The sequence below is a fragment of the Falco punctatus genome (assembly GCF_963210335.1).
Source record: "Falco punctatus genome assembly, chromosome: 5".
Lineage (NCBI taxonomy): Eukaryota > Metazoa > Chordata > Aves > Falconiformes > Falconidae > Falco > Falco punctatus.
The window spans coordinates 71,694,476-71,716,936 of NC_137584.1; the positions used below are offsets into that span (position 1 = coordinate 71,694,476).

General features: G+C 46.1%; 2 protein-coding genes across 13 annotated transcripts in view; both read right to left on the reverse strand.

The window, feature by feature from the left end:
- Positions 1-18,466, reverse strand: part of LOC308064555 (serine protease 55-like) — a 66,779-nt gene extending 48,313 nt beyond the window's left edge. For 5 of the 11 annotated variants that reach the window (XR_013928437.1, XR_013928438.1, XM_080389187.1 and 2 more), the window contains exons 1-4: positions 16,236-18,466; positions 15,508-15,697; positions 14,405-14,664; positions 12,001-12,140 (exon numbers count right to left, since the gene is read on the reverse strand). Coding sequence is in view for 9 of the 11 variants with exons in the window: in XM_080389187.1 (XP_080245313.1) it covers positions 12,001-12,140; positions 14,405-14,664; positions 15,508-15,697; positions 16,236-16,293 (648 nt within the window). In the remaining 2 variants the exon portion in view is untranslated. Of the gene's footprint in view, positions 1-629; positions 2,008-12,000; positions 12,141-14,404; positions 14,665-15,507 lie in introns of those variants that run through there. The other 6 variants (XM_080389188.1, XM_080389191.1, XM_080389185.1 and 3 more) reach the window with 6 other exon arrangements.
- Positions 18,467-18,665: 199 nt separating this feature from the next.
- MSRA (methionine sulfoxide reductase A) overlaps positions 18,666-22,461 on the reverse strand; it is a 292,183-nt gene continuing 288,387 nt past the window's right edge. Inside the window, exon 5 of one of the 2 annotated variants that reach the window (XM_080389196.1) lies at positions 18,666-19,454. In XM_080389196.1, the coding sequence (XP_080245322.1) occupies positions 19,290-19,454 (165 nt within the window). In that variant the 3' untranslated portion in view covers positions 18,666-19,289. The remainder of the gene's footprint in view (positions 19,455-22,461) is intronic. The other variant, XM_080389197.1, reaches the window with a different exon arrangement.

Below are 22,461 nucleotides of genomic sequence, written 5' to 3' on the forward strand. Positions count from 1 at the left end.
AAAATAATTCAAGCAGGAGGGCATTTCTCATTTCCTTTGGGGGATACAATTCTGTAGCTGAATAGATTGCAGCATTAGGAAATATTTCCTGATGTCCAGCCCCTGCCACAGCTTCTAGAATCTATTGATATATTATTAATAGAAAGGAAAATAAATATAGATATTAATGCTAGCAGGCAATGTCTACTACTAATAGCTGCTAAAGTAATATATTCTCCTTGTTTTTAGCTTTTATTAGTCTTTTTGCAAAGGGTTACAGGACCCTTATGCATCCATTAGACAGTCAGCCATGTGAAATTAATGTGGAGCAATTTTCATAAGCATTACTCAGAACTAATAATAATTAAGCATTATTTTCTGCTCAGATAACACAGAAAATAAAGTCTGACTTTTATGCCAAGATGGGTTTGCATTAGCTTAAGGTAGATGAATTAATTCTCATTTACAAGGCTTCTCCACCAGCTAGCCAGAAAATATCAAGGTAATTAAAACCAATTTGTGAGGTTCTGTCCCATTGCACATTCACTGAGTTTTATCATTGCTGCAAATTGCAGATGCTTTTATGCTGTTGCAAAGGTGGGACACAAAGGAGACCTTGCTGCTTGCCTCCTTCCCATCACTTCCCAGAACACGTTTTGCAATGCACTCTGTTGCAGGAGAAGCAATGAAAGACCAGCTCAGGCCCAGCTCAGGCTGGGATGTGGACCTCTCAGCAATGTATGTAAAAGGCCTCTAACAGAGAAAAAAAAAAGCTATTTCCTTTTGATTTACCGTTTACTTGCAAGAGTTTGACACTGGCTAATTACAAAGCCAAAGGGTTTCTGTAGACAGCATTTTATGGACAGCTCAGAAACAGTTCCCTTCAGCCAGCCAGGTTTTTCTCTATTGCCTGTAACAACCAAAACCCAGCATCTGCAATCCAGGTAAATAAGACTGATTGGTTATATGATGCTACACCTTCCAACACCAGCCAAAAGATTTCTTGCCTTTTTTCTAGCTTAAGGAGACACTGAGTTTGACACATAGTGATGTTGCATCTGCTTGACATAACACCTGAGCTGCTGCCGTGGTCTCTGAAGATGTCCTTACCTGGGACTAGTTGCAAGATAGAAGATACATTAGTACAGCTAATAATCAGCTGTCAGACACATCAGCCCAGAGCTATTCTACCAACAGTTAAGCTAATATGCAACTGAGTAAGCTAGGACCTTTCTTGGGATTCAGCTTTCCAAGGGAGCAGCTCCTTCAGACACCCCATCTGGACTTTGCATCTGAGCTTAGCAAATAACTGGGCCTGATGTGACCCACCACTGTGGAAAAATCTGTGTTTTCCAGAGGATTATGGTCTCTCTTGTCTGAGTCCCGGCTCTTTCATTTCATTTCCCCAGTCTCTGTCCCACTCCCCTGTCTCACTGTGGCATCTCCTTTTGGTGTCTGTGTCCATATGGGTGAGATGGAGCAGGCTGACCTGAGACACAACTATATGGATCAGCAGTGAAAGAATGAGACAGTAGTTCTGACTTTTATTATGTTTTGAAAAATCTTCTCTACAATAATCTAATTGCTCCTAAAGAGACAAATACAAGGAGACAATGCTCAAGGAATGCCAGCTGTGTCCCAGCCCTGGAAGGAATCACCCTGGCATTTGTATGGTTATCCATGTCTTCAGCGAAGAAAGGTTTCCTTCTTATGGCTGTCTCCTTTTCGATCCAGTCATGGTAGTTGTAAACTGACATTAAGACCTGAGGGTTTGGCTTTACTGCACAATCTTCTCCCCAGCTGACGATGCCGACCTGAAACCACTTCATGGTGTTCCAGTAGCTGCAAACCAGAGGTCCCCCGCTGTCCATCTATGGCATAAGAAGCATCTTATAGCAGGATCAAACCTCAGGGCTCTCACAGCAGCTGCACCTCACAGGCTGATTGGGAAAATAAAACTCTAACCCAAGTATTTGGGGGAACAAGGAAATTTTGGACTCAAAATGTCACAGCTCGACCCTGAGGTCCCTGCAGAATAAACAGATAGAGAAGGTAAGAGGAGGAGATCAATCACAAGCTCTGGCTCAGTGCAGTGCCCTGTCCTTCTCAGCCTTTTCCACATGCTCCCGTGGCCCCAGAAGGCTACCTGAATCCTGTCACCCAGAGACAACATCCAGGAGTGAAAAGGGACATTTGCTGTGACTGCTCATTCAGTCTTTGACTTCTCTGCAGAACTGGTGCATGTAGGTGCTGGGTACCTGCCACTGTTAATTTCAGGGGCTAGCATCCAGAAATTGGACAAGAGACAAATACTAATTCTGACAAACCCTTCTTGCAACCACGGTAATTTTACTGAAAACTTGACTGCTACTGCAAGGGCAACCACCATTCACTCAGTGTGCAGGCCTTCAAATGCACGTTGCAGCCACCCTGCAAAGAGGAATGTCCTCCTGCTGGCTGCTGTAGCTTGAACACCAAGAGCACATCTGGCTGTCCATAGGAACTCTGCATGCCATCTCCAAACACAGCCCAAGGGAGAAGAGAAACCAGCACAAAATCCACCCAGCCAGGTACAGCACTCTTCTGGCAATTACATACAACGTAAGTGCTGTGCAGCCCCTGCTCTGAGTAACTTTCCTTCCATGGGGGGGTTGAATCCTTTTTCTACTCTGTCTCCAGTACATGTGGCAAGAGAATTCGATACAAACCCATTTCCTGAGACAGCCAGATTTCCTGGGAAGTGTTGCCTTTCCCTCTTTGCACACTACTTTGAGAAATGTCTTTGTCATTAATGGACAAACCCCCTTCCGCCAGCAGCTACCCTGAGCTAACACATTAATTAATGAGTAAGGAAGCGGCTGTAGTCCCCTGTGCAACTCATCAGCACCCACTGAAGTTTATGGCTGAATACCTACTCATTTCACTAGATGGAGTGGGCAGGTCATTAACATATTTATCTTTTTTTTTCTTTTTACCCTCTCCAATTTTTTTTTGGTTCAACACACATACAGCAGGGGAAAATTAAGACAAATACAGAGGAAATATTGCTTCATAGACTCACAGAATCATTTAGGTTGGAAAAGACCTTTCATAGAGTCCAACCGTAAATTCAATACTGTTTGGACCAAAATTGTGTTATTGTAGCTATATGTCTGCATCTCAGGCAGTGATGCTGGACCCTCTTCAGACTCATGATCTGAAGACATTTCCCCACCCTGTTTCAGCCAAGCATTTGTGTGAATTGCACAAGTGACCTTGCAGTGACCTTGGATCCATGTGTTCTCAGTGTCCTTGGCGATGGCATCCTGTTTGAATGAATGAACATCTTCTAGGCTGCATGCACAATTAAATTACTGAGAATTTTACGGCTAATTCCCTCAGGGAAGGAACAGGCCAAACGTATTCTCCTGCTAGCAAAAGGCAGGCGCTTCAAGCCTCCTACACAAAGATAATAAATGAAGCTGGGGGAGCGGGCACCGTTTGCAAGCCAGTGACGCAGCCGTGGCTGACAACCCGTCATCAGCAATGTGTGGGGATGCGCTGTGCCAGCTTTTCCCAGTGCGGGAGGTTTTTAGCACTGGTAGAGCCCCTGCACACCATGGAGGCGGAGACCTTTCACTGTCCCTTGTGGAGGCTGTTGACACTTGCAAATGATCTTTCTCCCAGGGCACTTAACTACTAGTTAATTCCTGATACCTTGTGACTGTCCTTGGGGGGGAAAAGTCTTCTCGTATCTCATAGCCCATCTCGTATCTCATAGCCCAGCAAACCACAGCAGAGAAGGGATGCAATTTGCACGAGGCAATGGCAGAGCCAGGAATCCCTATTCAAACTATACATAACACATTTTTCCTTTCACATGAGATCCACTTTTCCCTGTTTGCCTCTTTTTGACCATGTTCATTTTGTTCTCTGCCTGGCTGGCATGGAAAGGGAGAGCTGTCTGCAGGGCTTGGAAGACTGTCAGCTGTGGAAAGCGATTTAAAACCTGGGCAGAGAGTTAGGCAAGGCTGTGGAAACCCAGGCAGCAGCTGTAAATCCATTTTGTCTAATCCGCAAGCCCTGAGACCCAAATCCCACTTCAGATCCCTTTCCACATGTCTGCTTCATGGGTGCAGCTTCTAACCTGCCATTTGTCCTAACTTCAGCTATTTAACTCAACAATTTTATCACAAAGTGGGCTAAACCATCCTCTTGATGTGATAATCCCACTCACTTAATCATAGCAGTAGCCCAGATGAATCAGTAGCCTGGTTTTTATAGGGCTAAAGAGAGAGAAAATAAACTCAGTTCTTGGACACTTCTGAACCTCCCTGTTCTGAACCTCTGAGACCTTAAGGTCTCAGAGACGCTGGCCTGAGCGTTTCCATCCTTGTGTAGGAGAGGGTGTAGGGGGAGTGAGTTTTGAGTGCTGGTACAATTATCTCAGCTCTGCCATGTTTCCAGTAGCACTAATGCAATGAATGCTCAGGTTAATGACTCTGAAGATCGAAGAACTTATTAAATGCTGCTTTCAGCTTTCAGCCTCCTGTATCCTGGTGGTGAAATACTTCTGGTCAGCAACACACACCAGATACCTGCTCCTGCTCTTCAGTCCCAGTGCCAAGTTTCTGGACAGAAAAAGACCTAAAAATAGCATCTTTGCTTCTGTTGCGTGTTTCTTGTCAACTAGAAGATGAGTGAAAAGCAACCACGTCAAATCAGAGCTGTTGCTGAATTCATGCCTTCCACAACTGCATGTTAATCCTTCCATTAGGAGAGGTGAGAGCGATGATATATTCACTGGCAAATAGTTCCAGTTTGTATAAAATCTGTCACAGACTAACAAGGCACTTTGTTCACTGAAGCTGATCAAAAGTTGTATCCTTTTCACTGCAGCCAAAACCTTTTTGTGAACACCAGGAGCCTTTCTGCTGACTTTAGTGAGCTTTGGATCAAGAGTGTAATCTTCTTCCTTTCATATTTGTATTTGTGTTTGCAACACGGTAATTGATCAGAACAAACATGTTCAGCCACAGAAATCTTCTTAGGTGGGAGAAGCTCTGGGAGAGGGAGAACAACCCACCTGGTACTCATTAGGTGGATACACAATCCTTGCAAGTCATTGCTGGTTTCATTTTAGTGTTGGTAAGCTCTGTGTAAATTGGAGAGAATCAGCATGTGAATAACACCACTTGCCATTAGGGCTTCCCTGGCTGCAAGAAGTAAATGGTTTTGCAAACAGATGATTGCTTTGGTTATTCCACCGTGAAGAAGCTACCTTTAGAGAGCGGTAGAAGGAAGGAGGGTGATGGCTGGTTTTTTGTGTGCAGGTATCAAAAATTAGCCAGGTAACACAGGGCAGCCAGACTCCTTTCATGGTATCCCTTTGAGATCTCAGGTGAGAGCCTTCATGTACCCTGTCCCTCCGTCCCCTTGCTGGAAAATGGGAGGACAAGGCTGCCCAGCTCCACCCGCAGTGATGTCAGCAGGGTCCATTAGTAGCTGTGGTGGCACAGGCTGTACAATGAGTCTGGCCAAAGACCCATGAGGCCCAGACTCCTGTCTCTGACAGTCAGCTGTAGCAGGTGCTCAGGGAAGGAGAATGAGAAACAGGACAAGTATTTACAGAGTTGTATTTACATCACAGTGGTTAATAGCCTTAGAGAGATCTTCATCCAGGAAGTTATCTAATTGCTTTTTGAATCCATTTATCCCTTAGGATAAATACCCACAACATCCTGGTCAGCGACTTCCCTAGTTTAATTATCTGTTGGATGAAAAAACACTTCCTTCTCTTTGTTTTAAATCTCCTGCCTGATATGACCATCTGATGCTCCCTCCTTCATGTGTTTTGAACAGTAGTGACAAGAGGACAGTTCTTAAGAGCTGTCCTCCCTCTGCTTGCTGCTCATGACTCTAGAAATCTGTGTCATAACCGCATCAGACCTCTCTTTTACAAGCCTCAGAGTCCCACTTTGTTATTCCCCTTTCCACCAGAAACCATTCCCTGTCCCTGTTCATCCTTCCTAATGCACTCTTGTAAAATTACTACTCCTTTCTCAGATGGGGTGGAGGAGAATCGCACACAACACGTAAGACACAGGCTCCCAAAATTAGTGCCCTGGCATAACACACATTTGTTCCACTACCTATTCCTTTCATAATAATTCATAATGCTCTCGTTGCCTTTTTGACCTCCACAGAGCCTCGTACTGATGTTTTTGAAGGACTATCCACAGTTACTCCAAGATCTTCTTACATGGTAATAGCTAATTTAGAGCCTATTACTGCATGCATACAGGTGGAGTTGCTTCTCCCTATATTCACTACTTTTCCTTTATCAACAGTGAACTGCATTTGCTGTTTTAACCTCCAGTCACTCAGAATAATGAGATCCTGCTGCACCTCTGCACAGCTGGGTTTAATTCTGACCGCTCTGAAGAATGCTGTGGCATCAGCCAACTTTGTCATCTCAGCCTTTGCCCTCCTTGAAGATCACAATTCCTTGCCGGAGTGCCAACACGACTCCCCTTGTAAGCCCTTTCTCTGGTCAAGTCCTTCCTCCCCATTGCCTCCCTTTCAAACCAAAACCCTTCTACTTCATGACAGCTCAGTATCTCCACGAGCCTTTGGTGAGAAATCTCATTAAAAGAGTTTTGGGAATCTCAGCACGTTATATCGGCTGGATCACCCTCTGCCACATGCTTGTCGACTCCTTCAAAGAATTTAAATCTGCCTGTGAGTCATGACTTCCCCTTCAAGCTGTGTTGACTCACTGTAATTGAATGAAAAGTGGCTCCTCTGAGTCATCATACCCAGCCCCCCAGCTCTGAGGGCAAGCACACAGTAGGTTTTTGTGTTCAGCTGGATCTGGAGATGTTTTGCTCCTCACCGCTTCCCACACCAGACACACAAAGTAATGCTGGATCCCCTCGCTGCACACCAAACGGCTCCAGTTTGAGGGGCCAAAAGCTACAACCCAGAGGAATAACGCTGGAGAGACATGCGACATCATCAGCACCCCAGGTCCTTGCAGTAGGAAGGAATGCTTGGGACAGATTAAAGAATTAAGCCACCACAGTCTGGATGTGTTCACTTATCTGCCCAAATCATAAAATGATGAAAGCCCCATAAAACCATGGGACACAGGAAAAGTGTTCTGATTCTTAGGAGCTGCACATCAAAGCACCCTTCAGAAGCAAATTTAAGAGACTGCAAATGCAGAAACACCTTTCCACCACTCTGTGCTGGAGCTTCCCAGGACACCTTCCTACTTAAAGCAATCTGTCCCTTTGGGGAAAAAACCCATCTCATCGCATTCACAATAGTTCAGTGATGGAGAATCCACCACCAGGATGGAGAGTGGATCACTCTCTTCTTTATTAAGGTAAGGTACACTCATAAAGTAATTCTGTATAATTAGTAATAACATTAAACTGAAACGTGGTTAACTTTGACTCCTGGCCCCCAGGAACTCTTTCAAGAGGCAGAAGGGTCCATAAGCTCAGAACTCATACCTCCCTACAGTCTGCCATCAGACCACCACCTACCCACCTCTGTTCAGCTATTTTGAACCGCCTGAGTGACTGACCACACTTCCCTGGTTTGCACATGTGATGATTTACCTATATGGATCCAATTTTCATTGGCAGACTTTTTCTTTAAAAAATGTGATTTCACAAGTCTTGCTTTGCAACTCTGGAGCCATGTTAGCACCAGGAAAAGGATGCAAGAGCTTGTAAAAGGATGCAAGAGCTTGTAAAAGGATGCAAGAGCTTCTTCTTCTGCACTGGTTTAGCACTCTTATGCATGGACCAAGTCGGGGTGTGAGGGGTGAGTTCAGCTCCAGACTGGTCACCTCTCCCTGCTGCTGCCAGTGCGAGTGTCAGGCTCCCCTTGCAGTTACACTACTGGCACCGGGCATGGTCCAAGGTGGGGGCAGCGGCACGTCAGGGGGCTATCCTGGGATATCTAAAATGGCACTGGAGACTTGGATGGACTGGAGACTTGCATGTAGGCAACTGTCCTGCCTCAGAGCCGTGTGTCTCCCTGTGAGCTAAACACCTTGGACTTGTTCCATGTCCATGTTGATGAGGAGCAAGAAGCACTCATACAGGGATTTATCCTATTTTAAAAGAGATGGTTAAAACGGTCTCAATGACTCACAAGTCAGAAGTGCTTTTTTTCTCCCTATTGATGGAAAGCTGATTTCCTAGATGCAGATGGTTATTGGCAACACATTTGTATCTGGTCAGATGAATCCCACCCAGGGTTGTACAACAAGTACTGCTATTGCCTTAGCTCTGTGGGGTGAGAGCCCTGAGCACCCCAGGTGCTGTAGAGGGCATCTGCCATTTCCAAATTGCTGACAGTGTATATGGGCAGGACATACTGCAGGTGAAGGAAAGAGGTCATTCCCTGCCTTTTTCATGGAACTAAAGAAATCTAAAGCCCTAGATGCACCCTAGCAACATTTCAGATGTTTATTAGAGATGGCCAAGATCACCTCCTGCTACGATCAGTGGAAGGGTGTAGGTACCTTCAGTCCGTGACTCCGATCAGCCCTACACCAGGGGACAGTGCAGGGCATGGTGAAGCTGAGCTGGAACCATTGCACTGCTTGTTTGTGGCCACTCAATGATTCCTTCCCCTGAAAGTCAGGCCAGGGACTGCCCCCCCCTTCATCTGCTGCTGCCCTGAACTGTACGTGAACTGTGACTCCCAGCTGAACACACCGTCCTAATCACCACACCGCAGAGCTACCCCCACAGACCTCCTTGGCAGAAATACTCTGAAATATAATTGGGCCATTTACTGAATTTTGTCTGAATTGGTAAGACACTGAAGGACGCATTTGCTTTGTGAGTTCCTTATACTCTAATTATTGTTCAAGTTACCATTGCATCAGAGCCTAACAAAAGATGCTTAAGAAAGCAAGGAATTAGACATCAATTGTGGTTCATGGGGTCATGGAAGAAATGTAGCACACAAAAAAATAATATGCAGGCCATTTCTAGTGTCTGTTCTTTAGCACTTGTAGGCCATGAACATCCATTAACGCTAATGTTTATGACTAAATAGAACTGTAAGTCAATTACAGATCTTGTTAGTGTTAATTCACAGTCAATCTATATATTTGCCTGAAGAACTGCTAGGGAATTGGTATACAATAGATTTTTCTTTTTAAGTGAATGGATTTTTTAAAAAGCACAAATACTTGGGAGCTCTGCTATTCAATCTCCTTGAGTTATTATAGGGATATGGTCAGTGATCCACAAATCAGTGTTGTCTGCTACCAGTACGATGACAGCTGGTGAAACGTCTGAGCCTTCCTATTGACGTGCTGTTGCCACATGGGGGTATTAAGGCAGTGGTTGTTAGGATAAACCTTCTAGATGATGCCTTGGTGAAGATATCTGGGTGGCTTTAGTTACTTATATAAAACAGCTTGCTGCAATGGGGGAAATCTAGCACACAAATGGCACACAGTGCTAACACTTAGGATGGTAATCCTTTGGACCAAGATGAGGATCATGAGGACTTACTCACGTAAGGACTTACTTGAGTCTAGATGCAACTTGCCCGTACTAGCCTGGCTCTGGACATAAACAAATGTATGCTGATTCTCAGCAAAGCTCAGGTAGGGTTAACATCATGGCTTCCAGGTTTCCTCTGAGCACACCTACAACATCAAGCTCAGCATCTCCAGAGCTTGTTCCCTGACCAGGGGTCTCTGCCTTGCCTGTATTGCCACTCCTCCCTGGCCTCTAAATTGGGGTGCCAGGATCCCAAGGGATTACTGTGGGTGGCTCCTGACCCATGCAAATGCTGGAGCTTCTCTGGTTGGCACAGACCAAAACCGTGCCCAGGGCTGCTCTACCTCCTTGACAGCACTGCCTTTGTAAAGGATTTAGGTATTTTGAAGTCTGGCCTTATTCTCATTTGACACAAACACCATCATCTTTCTAGACAAGCGTAGCTCAGTAGATGGCACTGCCCACAGTGTGCCTCGCTACCTGCCCAGGGCAGGTGAGTTGGGTGTCCCGTGGTCCCTGCTGCAGAGCAAGCAACAGGTTCAGCCCTGGCCTCCCAGTTCATTACCAGGCAGCCTACTGCGGGCAAGGCACCAGATTCCTGAACCAGCCTAGCCAGGCAAAATGTGCCCTACCGGGCTGTAAGCAGCACTTCTCAGAAAACCCTCTATCAGCAAAATGTATCCCCTCTTGCAAATTAGCAAATTCCGATGAAAAGGCCTGTCTCCTGTTTTTCCCCTGAAGAGCTCTGCTTCTAGCCCAGGGTATGGTTTTGTCCTGCTCTCCTTATTTCAGGTTGCAAGACATTCCTGCCTGGTCAAGCTTGCACTAAAAGTGGGCACTTGCTGGGTTATGAGAATTATCACACAGGCAATCGTTGTGTACTTCCACTGCCTGGAAAGCTCACATTTCTAGTTCGTTTCTCAGATGACTCTAACATTATTGTAGATCAAAATAGCACCCTCATCAGCTTTCTGAATATGGGAGATTCATTTTGCTGCATACAAGTGCTCTTGCTGTTTCACCAGCATAATTCAGCCACAGAACTTAAGGCTGGGCTGGAAAGTGTGTTCTTTAATCACGGTAATGTTATCCTGTGGCAGTTTTCTTTTTAAAAATTTTGATTGAATTTAATGGAGGTGAAAGTCACTAGATGAATGGTTTCAGACACAGATGCTCTCTGACTAATCAAAAAATGATTTTGCAAAGCAAACTTGCCCTCCACTGCCTAGCTACGGGCCCAGCTCGCACTGGCTTTGCAGCCCATGGCCCCTGTACCCGCTGTCTTTGGCTAAAGGGCAGGGGATTCCTCTCCATCCTGGGTGCTGGTTTAGTTCCCTCAGTGAAAGATTCCTACAGGATGAAGCTGTGCATACATGTGTCTGCTCACCTGTCCCTCTGCAAACACATGCACAGGTCTAAGAAAACCCTTGCCCAGTGGAGGATGGAGACCTCAGTCCTGAAGCAGAGGCTGCAGCTCTTACCAGGCTCTCAGAGGAGAGGATGGAGGTTGGGTGCTATGAAAGAAAAGGTGGGGTTTGCCTTTCAGGCAACAGGACAGCGATCTTGCGGGTGAGTACGTTCTGAGGACGCAAGTTCCGAGTGAGGTTTTCCCACATTTCATAGAATAAGAGAAACATTTAGGTGGGAAAAGACCCTGAAGTTCACCCAGTTCAACCATTCACCCAGCACTGCCAAGGCCACCGCGAAACCATGTCCCTAAGCGCCACATCTACGTGTCTTTGGGTGTTTGTGACAGCTCTCTCCTCTTAGCAGTCCCTGATATCAAACACTGCTCAAACTCTTTATCAGTTACCTTGAAAAGCCCACCATCCTATTAATGCTAACTCATTGCAATAACACGTGGCTGGTTCTGGCACCCCCAGCCTCAGGCCTGCCATGTTGGCAAAGGACATTTGGATCGGAGGAAGATGCCACATGAGAAAGGTTTCTAATATTCAAATGAAACACTCCTGGATTAAATTTCCTTCCCAGTTCTTTTGCTTTGACCCTCCTGGACAAATGTTCCTGTCTCCTTTCAGTACCTAACCGTGTGATAGAGCAGCGCTGCCTGGCCCAGGGCTGAGGGGACATGAGGCAGGAGGACACAGGCCATGCTGCTGAGGCCTCTCTGCAGCGGCTGGAGTCCCCTCCTCCCATCACTCCCACCAGTGCACAGGCTGGCCATAGCTCACACTGGTTTTTACATTTCTATGCGGTAACAGTCCAAAATGCTGTGCTCAGGAGCCATCCCAGACTGTCTCTCACGCCCGGGGACTTGCTGGGATCCAGCCTTCTCCCTTGCCCTCCCTGCAGCTCACCGTTTCCCTCACAGAGCTCCCGTCCTCGCTGCAGGGAGGGAATCGGGGGGTGGGGGGAGCGTGAGGAGAGGCCCATCTGCTCTGTGGGAGGTATCCATGTTCATTCCCAAAGCAGAGGCGCTTCTCCCCCAGTGTCACTGTGCTCCCATAGACAGCGTGGCCATCCGGGAGCCTGTTGGCTTTACCTGGCAGGGACCTCTTTCTCCTTTCTCCAGCTCAGCACACAGCACGTTCTCCATTAGCGGTGGGACCCGCTCCAAGCACTGCTCCCTGCTGACGAGCTTCATCCGTGCTTTCTGCAGAATGGGGGATGGTGCCTCCGCAGCTGCAAGTGAGAAGAGAACGATTAACAAAACCTGCAGAGCAGTGCAGGCTTGTGTAGGGGTGAAACTGCAGCTGGAGGCTAGCTTTGGGACTGCGCTCAGCTGGGTCTGTAAAGCACCTCAGGGCAAGGGGGTCTCGGGGCACAGCCATGTGGTCCTGGGTCATGGGGGCTTACAGGGGCTCTCCAGATGTTTAGCAAAGGTAACTTTGTGCTCTTGACTTTATGCCAGACTAAGAGATGGGTAGGTAGGTAGAAAGGGGGGAGGTGTTAACAGGCAAAGCTGAAATCCTGGGGAGCAGAGGCTTGCTAAATAGGATTTAAAATGACGACTGATTTTTGTAGATGACCTCTGGGATATGCTCCAGCTGTAAGACCCCAAAGGGATGGCTTATCCCGCTGGTCCTGAGATGAGCTGCATTGCACACCCTGGGTTTCTCACTCCTGTTTCTGGGGAATTCAGTTTGAGGGACACTTCATGGGGTCCCATGAGAGCGAGCCCTGCAGTGGAAAGTCCAATGAGCTTTCCCCAGAACAGATGACCTTGCTGTCCCCATGCTCTCCTGCGGGGCTGTGAGGCCCTGCCTCACTCAGGGGACCGGCTGTGTCTTTCAGAAAGCGGCTTTCAGGGTGGCAGTGCACTATGGAAATCACTGCTTTATTCTTCCCTTGAGATGGGAAAACAGAAATCACAGCGGACACCAAGCAAGCGAAAAAAAGACTGAAAATATACAGGGCTACTTGGAAAAGCCACTCATTTAACCCACGTTTCTCTTTGAAGTGAACCTGAAGGATAAAACTGGCTTTTGGAGGATGTTGCTGATGGGGAGGAGCCCTACAGATTTTCAGAAACTCCTTCCACAGTTCACTGAGCTAAATCTTCCCAGCACCTTTGGTTTAGGGACTCAAAGATCTAAAAGACAGAAAAGTTGTCAGGTCCCTTTTCCAGTGAGGGTGGAGCTGCTCCATGGAAGTGTCCACAGATTCAAACGCTTTGCCACAGGCACCTCCACGGAGATGGCTCCACTTGCCAAGGTCTAACTGGCTGCAGCTGAAGAGGAGTCAGGATGGTGCTACCTGAGGTGCCTCTTGAGAGATGCCTACCTAGATGGTAGAGATGAGCAATAATCCATTTTCCCCCACCAAGGAACAATGCCTCACACTTCTTGCTATGGCCCATGTCACACATCCCTCTCACCAAACACAGCTTCTGCTGCGTTTCTTCTGAAACCTCTCCCAGGCAGAAGGGGGGTATGCCAGGGCCGAGCATGCTGACATCATGCTGGGTGCAATTTGGGTAGCAGAAGTGATGTCAGCTGAGCCCACACGGCAGCAGGAGCCCAACCTCCGTTGCCACGCCATGCATTTTGCAAAGATACAAGCTGAAGAGAAATCCTGCCAAGCTGCAGAGTGGCTCTGCAGCACCCCCCTGCTTTTCTGTCTCTAGGAGCACATTTCCTTGGTGAAACAGGAGAGTTTCACAACTACGGTACAGTGTTACGACTGTTAAGCGAGGCCAACGAAGCCTAAGAAGGAACATGCAGAGTTTCAGAGATGAGGCGGTAACCCTCTGGAGCAGAACGGCAAGGCTTAAATGGGACACTCGCTTGTGACATCCTAGGAAGGACTGTTCAAGCCTCAAGGCACCACCCTCCCCACTCCGTCCTGATCAATTCTTTCCAATACTGAAATCGCTCATTAGCCATTTAGTGACGTTTGTTCGGGATAGATATTTTGGGTCACAATCAGCGCCAGAGCTCCTTTCATTAGGGCTTAGACAAGAGCAATTAGCGATAGCAATCTGCTGTTCTAAATGAGTGAAGAAGAAGGGTGGCCAGTACCATTGAATCAGTCTGATTCATGGAGGCAGGAAGCCAAAGACAACCCTAGACCTTCATTTCCCTTATTCCAGAACACTGTAGACCAGACTAACTTGCCCACCAGGGTGGAGCTTGTCTTATTCTGGATGCCAAGAATGGCATCCAAAGTAAGGTTGAACTCCTTCAGAGCAAAGGTGGCTCCGAATTATTGGCTGGAACACACATGCTCAGAGTAGCCTGGACTTCGCTCTGGGGTCAGTAGGTGGCTGTTTCTTGCACTGAACAGAGAACTGGTGGCTGTGCAGAGGCTGCGAGGGCCTGGATGTGCTTACCAGGGAGGTAGGGAGTGGAAGCTAGTGTGGGTAACCCCTCCCGGGAAAGAACGTGTACTTGAAATGCATAAAACCCAGCCTCGGTTAGCAAATGCATCTCCTGACAGTAGCTCACCTGCTGTCTTGGAGTTGCTTGGGATTCCCCACCCAGAAACCCAGCAATGCTGCCACATATCAATGTCGTACATGAAGGGCACGCAGACTGGGATTTTCTCATTGCTGAACTGGATGGGAGAGCTGAGCAGGATCAGAGCGACATCATTTTCCATGCTCGTATTGTCAAATCCTTCGTGGATGATCAAGCTCTCCAGTTTATGTTCTTCCAGTGGGAGGCTGAGGTCATTTCCCCCCACTGCGACGGTCAGGTCTGGTGGCCTTGTAAACAAAACAGAAGCAGTGCAGACATAAGCAAACACGAAGGCTTTGTGTTATAAAGGTAGGTGCCTCCCTCCCTCAGGTGGGGTAGGGTGGTGCTCAGAAAATTGCAGAGGCAGGTTAGCTATAAATAGTGTTGAAATCTACCCTCACTGCTGGGCAAAGCTGATTTTCAGGGCAGAGAGGTGCAGAGGCAGAACATGAACGCAACCAAGTTATAAATAGCCCAGTCACTAACGAACAGATGGAGTGGGCAGCATCTTCTGGATTGCTGTGCCCTGGGTGGCCGCTCCAGACTGCGCTGCCCCCAGCCAGCTGCGCAGGTCGTTTGTCACCAAGCAGCCTCAGCTCTCGGACCTGCCAAATTTTGGAGGGGGCTCACAGAGGGCTGGACTCTGACCCTGGCCATTGTATGGGGTTGATTTCTCCAGAAACTTCCGCTTTAAAATCAGATTCTCCATGAGGGAAGGGTGTTTGCTATATGAAAGCGAGGGCAATTTGGGGGTTAGAATAAGCTGGAATAGAATAGATCTATTTTTACAAGGTACCACAACATGTGTAGGCATACAGGAAAAGCCTGGGGACATCACCAGTGTCATGGGCATTTATACAAGCTGCTCAAACCACCGTTCAAAATATTTCCCTTCTGTTATGCAGATTTCTGCACATGTCTGTTGTAACACTACCTCTGATCAAAACCAGGCCTGTTTTCCCCAGAGCAGACAACCCCTGTTTGCAGGGCTCTCTCACTCGGTCACTCATATATACCTCGCATTTGACCCCTGGGAGGAATGTTATCAACCCATTGTGCCTGGGCTGTCCTCCCTTCCCATGAGTACTTACACCTCTTCTCCAAAGCAATGGGCCACAGTTAAAATCCATGATCTGCTGATGATGGTGCCTCCACAGATATGTTTCCCCTTGCTCTGGATGCTTACATGCCATGGGAACTCCCCAGCCTTGGCATATCTCCTTGCTGCGATCATCTTGCCACTGTCCCGAAAGGACTTGTGAGATGGTCGGAGGCCACACTCTGGGTACAAAATGAGACATATTCATCACGTACAGCAGTGCCACTGCCTGTGCTACTGAACTAGAGGGGGCATCAGCTAAGGCACTGCTCTGTAATCATCCACGCTACTTGATCTCTACCAAAGCCCCTGGCATCACTGTAGCCCCCCCGAACCTGCACTCCGCCAACCACTGCCCGGCAGTTTGGGGACTAGCAGGGAGCACGAGTGGAATTGTTCAGCACGAGGCTGTAGTAAAGCCATACTTCTATGCTGTCAGATACAAGAAATAAGCCCAGGCCTATTCCACTAACCAATACTTGTATCTCCTGTTGGGCTACTAGCAGTTCCACTGTGCTGTTCATTTCTAAATGTAAAAAGTTCAGAAGGAAAACCTGCATTGGTGCTGCCAATCAGAAAAGCGAAACAGAGGAGGGTGAAGCGCAGCATTTCAATCCCAGTCCTGGACCGACACTCTTCGACAACGTTCAGAGCAGTGGTGCTCCTGCAGACACCACAGGACACCTTCCCTACTCTGTGTTCTCACCAAAGGCAACGCACCTCCGTGCCGGGGCAACCAGGCTGTGACATCACACATCCCATTTGTTTCTGTTGACATCACTGTTGGACGCTGTCCTTCCAAAGGCGATGGGGAAAGCGCAGTGGTTTCCCAGAGGCTTGGGATTTGCTTTAGCTATGGTAGGGATAGGGCAGCAGTGAAATCCCCGTCCGTATCCTGGAGTGACTTCCACAGGGTATTGCAATAGTGGACTTCATGAGTCAGGTGCTATAGCCCTTTTTGGGTCTTGAACCATGTTCTTCTCTCTGAAGACCTTAGATGCTGACCCCACATCAGCTTTCATCTTTGACTCTGAGAAGGGCTGAAGCCTATCAAACTCAGAATTAATTTTCTTTTCTTCATTTAGACTGTGGCTGTTCTCAGAAGGAGGGGGCAGCTCTGTGGCAGGGTAAATGTCAAACGGTGCCAAACCAGAAGTATAGTATGGAAGACACTGAGGCAGCCACTTCCCTGTGGGAGAGGGTGGCTTATGAGACCAAATCCAGCTTAAAAAACTAATCCACAAGACTGACTCATTATCATTTCACCGTTACTGATTATATCCCTGATACTCGTTGTACCTTCAGCAGCAGCTGCAAGGGGTCCCTGACTGCACGTCCACAAAAAGGCAAAACTGCACCCTACAGTAACTCCACAATTAATTCTGGGGTGGCATAATATGTTGGTGTGGGCCAATTTTAGCATCAATGGACCCATCTATGCCAATTTCTAAACTGACACATTATTTCCATCAGGACAGGACTTAAACTCAGCCAGGTTCAGACTTGAGCCTGGCGATATTAAGGACAGAATGGTGCTTTCTCCGAAGACTTTCCAGCTTGTTTCAAAACAGTAACTATAGTGTGGAGCAGGAAGGGAGGGAGGGGAAAGGACAGAAAGGAACCAAGTAACATTTTATGAGCACCTGAATGATTCAGCATATGAAATATTTTGCCTTGTACACTGAAGCAGTTCAGGAGTTATCCCACTGAAGTCTGAATTATGTAGAGGATAATAATGCATAGGATGAAAATAACACTTTATTTTCCTCTCTTCTTTGCTTTTATGTCACCTCCTGCCTAGAAAATTAGGCAAAAGTCCTGGTTTCCTTGACAGTGAGCACTAGAACAATTCAGTGGCACAACACGTTAAGGACAGGTGATCAGTTACCGCAGCAACTGGAAATCACGAGTGTGATGTGGGCACATTTTGGGTCATCTCCAGAAAGAGCCTAACACGACAACCCTGTCAGAAGCACTCCTCTCAATCTTGCCCCAGGTATAAAACTGCTAAAAGGACAGGTTTCCTCTGGCTGTTGAGACTGGAATGAACTCAGCATCAGCTGAGGAGTAAGGGAAGACGGGCAGCTAATTTCTCTGGCAGGGACCTACTGCCTGTTTCTGGATAAAGCAGACAGGACTTTGGCAGTGGATTTACAAGCCCCAGAACTGACTTACCTGATGCACATTTTCAGTCACTCTGAGCTTGGAACACAATCCACTCTGCTGGGTAGTTACAGATGCTGAGGGAGCTGTTTTGGGTCTTTCTGAGCCTAAAACCTGAGCTGGTGAGCAGGAAACATCAAACCAAGATATGGAGAGGAGTGCCACAGAGAGCCCTCCAAAAGGAAATGCTGTGGGTTTGGTTCTCTGGGTCCCCACCACCTGGCCACCAGGAATGGCTTTACGTGCTCTGCTGCCCAGAATCGACACATCAAGGTAGGCTCCTACAGCTCTCCCTGCAGAAAGCACATCTGCAAGAGGACACACCAAGGACACATGTTCTTCAAACTCACTGATTAAGGCAGAGTCCAAAAGAGGAAAATATGAGAGGCTGCTCCGGGAAGTAATGCAAGCAGCAAGTTGGTTAGGTGGGACAAAGCCATCCCCATCTCTCCAGCTGAAATTGTTTGTCCTAGGATACTCCTTAGCATATATATAACCCATAGGATCCCATATCCACATAGGATAAACCCTGCATCCCCTACATCCATTTGCTGTAGCTTTTAATTTCCACTTTGAGAATCCCATAAAAAAAAATATAATTGCCTCTTTCTGTCCTGCTGTTTTGATTGCACGTGCACTGGGGCAGAGACTGCCCGACATTACATTGCCACAGCACCTGCCATAATGAGTTCTGCCCTTGGTGAGGGCTTCACAAGCTACTAAAGTACAAATAACTAATCATAGAAATAATTATGTTACAGTGTGGCTAAGACAAATTCTACTCCTCTGTACTGTCATGCACGATAATACAGATTTAAAAGCCCTGGTGTTTAATTAGAAGGCTGCAGCCTTCTATAATATTTGATACTTTTTTTAGGTCTACCCAGATATATACTTAGAACCATGGAACACAGCGTAGACAACATTTTTCTTTTTTTTTTTTTTTTAATTTATTGTAGTACAGGAAGCAAAACTGATTTATTTTTGTGTTTTTGGAATTGTCAAAAAGAAGTATCACATTACAGTTTTTACTTTTTCTTGCTAAAATTGTTTCAGAAAATAGGCGCTACAGGTGATATTACATGTTGCTGTGAAGGTGGAACTGTAAGAGAATTACTAATCCTATAAATTCATCATTCCCAAAGACACCAAATTACAGAGTGGTGATAGTTAAGATGAGCCCAACCCCGTCTCCAGAAGTCAAAGGTCTCATAACATGAGCAAAATCATTAACCCAAGAAAAGAAACATGTCTGAAGGCATTAGCTATGCAAAGCAGTTAACAGGTGCAACTACCTCCTAATTCATCCTCTTAACAGCATTTCAAGCCAAACTTTTAGAAGTTTCTTTTCTCTCCAGATTACAATATTGCAAGGAAACTCCCTGTGAGAATCAAGAGCAAGAAGCTGCATTTGCCACAGGTGCAATTTCTGCCTACACTTTGGCTTTTAATTTCAGTGATTGGGGAACTGCTCAAATTATGGAAAGCCACCCCAACAGGGTCCCAGATCTTTATGCACTGATGCTGTGGGCGTACTGTAACACCTGGCAGGGTTGTCGGCTTTTTTTCCAACTCCCTAAAACAAAGTGGAGGTGGTGGAGTAAGCACAGGCTATTTCTTGATCCCTATAGGGCAGGAAAGCCCTGTTCCCCCGAGGCCGCAGTATCCACCGGGGTTCTTACTGAGGTACTGCTGGTGGTAATCTTCGGCGTAATAAAACTCTGGAGCCTCCCGGATTTCTGTTGTGATGGGACCGAAACCACCCTCTGTCAATACCTGTCAAAAAACACAATGGAAAGCCATTAGTGGTTCGCTGGCTTCTCTGCTGATGACATTAGGTTTTCTCTCAGCAGGAGCCACAGACATCTCTCAGTGCTTGGACCACATTTGCAGCACATCCCTGAAAGCCCTTTATCCTCATGCTCATGTTATTTTGCTAGGAGACATTGCAGGCACCAAAGTAGGCACTGGTGAGAAGAGGGAGCGCACCCTCCTGTTTTAATGGCTCATTTGTTTAATTTGCTATGGCCACACATTCATTCTCTCCTCTTTATTAACCACACCAGGCAGGGATGTGGTGCCATCAGCAAAAGTGGAAATCAAATGTGAAAGGCGGCAGAGCACACATTGATCAAGCCTGGCCAGCTCTCCTGCAGTGTCCAAGAACTTCACCTGGCCGGTGCCTCCACTTTGAAACGTGCTATCCACCCCAAATGTGCTTAAGCCAAGAAGACGTTCTGAGTGAAATTTTAGCCCAAATGATGTCATTGAGAAATAAGCGCATCTGGGCTCTTTTCACAGAGTTGTTGTCAACCCATTCTTCAAAAAGAACAGCTCCATCTTGACCAGAGAGGTATTTATAAGGCAAATTATGGCTTGTTTCTGAAAAATTTGCCAATGCATGCACTAATCACGTTGCAGGAAAAGACGATGGAATGTGGGTGGGGATTTTAAACTAGACTATTTCTTTTTGATATCCCCTAACTGAACTTGAAACTCCTGAAAGGTTTCTGACAGAAGGAATTTCTTTTTAACATGAACTGCTGTGACACTTTTCCTACTGAATTTTCCATTTCCAAGGAAACTGGTAAGCACCAACATTTTGGAGCCAATTCTCATCTCAGTGGGGGCATAACTGGTGCTCGCTGAAGTCCATGATAACCTAAGCACTGTAATTGGTGTCAGACTACTGTTGCAAAGGATGCTTGTGAAGTAATGGACATAGAATTGCATTGGTATCAGCCAGATTTGACAGTAAGATCAACTGTAAAGAGCAAACAGTCAGCATTTAAGATTACCAGATAAATGTGTTCTCCATCACACTAATAAATAAACCAAATAAAAGGCAATGATCATACAGAACCCTAAAAACAGACCTGGTAGACCTGTTTTAAGTCATCAAGTCCAACTTCTTTCATGATGATACAACAAATGATAGCCGCCTTATTCCCAGCACACACTTGTTTAACTGTTTCTGAAAGATCTTTGAAGATGGAGATCCTCCAGTTTTCTCAAGGAGGCCATTCCAATAGTTACCATCCTGTTACAGACCTTCTCCTAAAGCCTAGCCCAGTTAAGTCCACTACTGTCATTTCAACCCACTACTGTCATTGTACTCATCATGGATGTGGAAAGGAAATCATTCTCTTCCTCTTTGCAATAGTCTCCTAAGTACTTGGTGGCTGGGCTGGGAGAAAGATGACATGTAATGGAAATAATGCTTCCTCACAGCTAGCACTTTATTTGGCATGAAAAAGTCTTTGAATTTCCTACAACAGGGCTTCCTAGGTCTTGCCTCAGCACAGCTAAGTACTGACCACAGTCTGACATCAGTTGCTTGACTTTGTACAGCATTAGTCTGATTTATTCTGGTAATTTCACTGTCTGGAGGATACATTTTGCCGTATGCAAGTTTTAGATCAGAACGCAGTAAGAAGATTGCTACAAAATCCGTAAGACTGACCTGTCTGGGGAGCCCCTGTGTTCCCAACCCTACATCTAAATTCCCAGCACAGGTTAGGAAGTTGTTGACTAAATTGTATTTGAACACGGCAAAGTAACAGCCCCAATTTCACAGGAATCTGGCCTCATTTCCCCATGGAAAATCATCAAGCAGTGTTTTTAATCTTTGGGACAGGCTTTGTCCCAAGGGAATCAGATTATTTACCCATCAGATGTGTGAGCAAAGAAGATAAAGAATGTGAAGTTATGGATCACAACATGCTGGCAACCACTAACACAAAGAGGTGTCAACACAACTGCTTTTAGAAAGCAGTATTTCAATTACTTTCTAACCTTCCTAGCAAAAAAAAAAAAGCACTTTTTAAATTATCTTCACTCCAGAAAGATGGCACAAACTCTGTCATCGTGGGCATTAGTCATTTACTTGCTGCTGTAAATGCATGTAAAATTGGCTTCCCTCCCTTCACTGAGTCATGAGGATGCTGCTGGAGGGATAGATGTTTTTCTACTGTGCAAAACAGTATTTGTTACAGATTTTTACCTGGGACTTTTCCATCACTGGCCTAATTTTGTCAGTTAGAAAATCCATTCTGTTCAATATCATACCACAAGAGGGCATAAACATCATTTATCCCTTTCAGAATTACTAACAGTCTATTAAAACACTGCACGCTGAATAAAGCAGAAGCCCACGACAACTCATTATATTGCACTTTGGTCATTAGCAAAAGATACCAGCACTGTTGTCAGAAGCAGCAGGAACCCCAGGCTCCAACACTCTGCCAAACACTACCTTGAATGTTTTGATTTTAAATGGGAAAATATTTTCCTCACACTGACTGTGTCGATGCAAAGATAAAAACATATACTGGGAAAGATGATGAAGTTCATGATGTGCTGGCTCCAGCAGGTATAAATCAGACCACTCTTGATTGATTTCCTGCCGTCGAGGCAGATATAATTTGATGATAATCTTGTTCTAGCAGACTTTTTAGTCCTCACTGTCTCAAAATTCCTGAGCCATTTGACATGACCTACCATTACCATGCTGCAGCCAGAAGGGCTACTGCAGCCTTTTCATGCAGAAATGGGAAGGATCAAATTAGGGAGAGTGTAATTAACTCTTGGGACCTTTTACTCAGGAAATTTTTAAGGTACCATTGGATCTTTCTCCCCCCTAATATTCCACTGTCATTCATAGAGAATCAATTCATTAATTCATTCAAGGGACTTCTGCAGCTTTTGTCATAGGAGAGATAATGCTAGAAGATCACAAGGATCCTTTCACTATTATAATCCAGCCCCAAAAAACTGTTCAGGT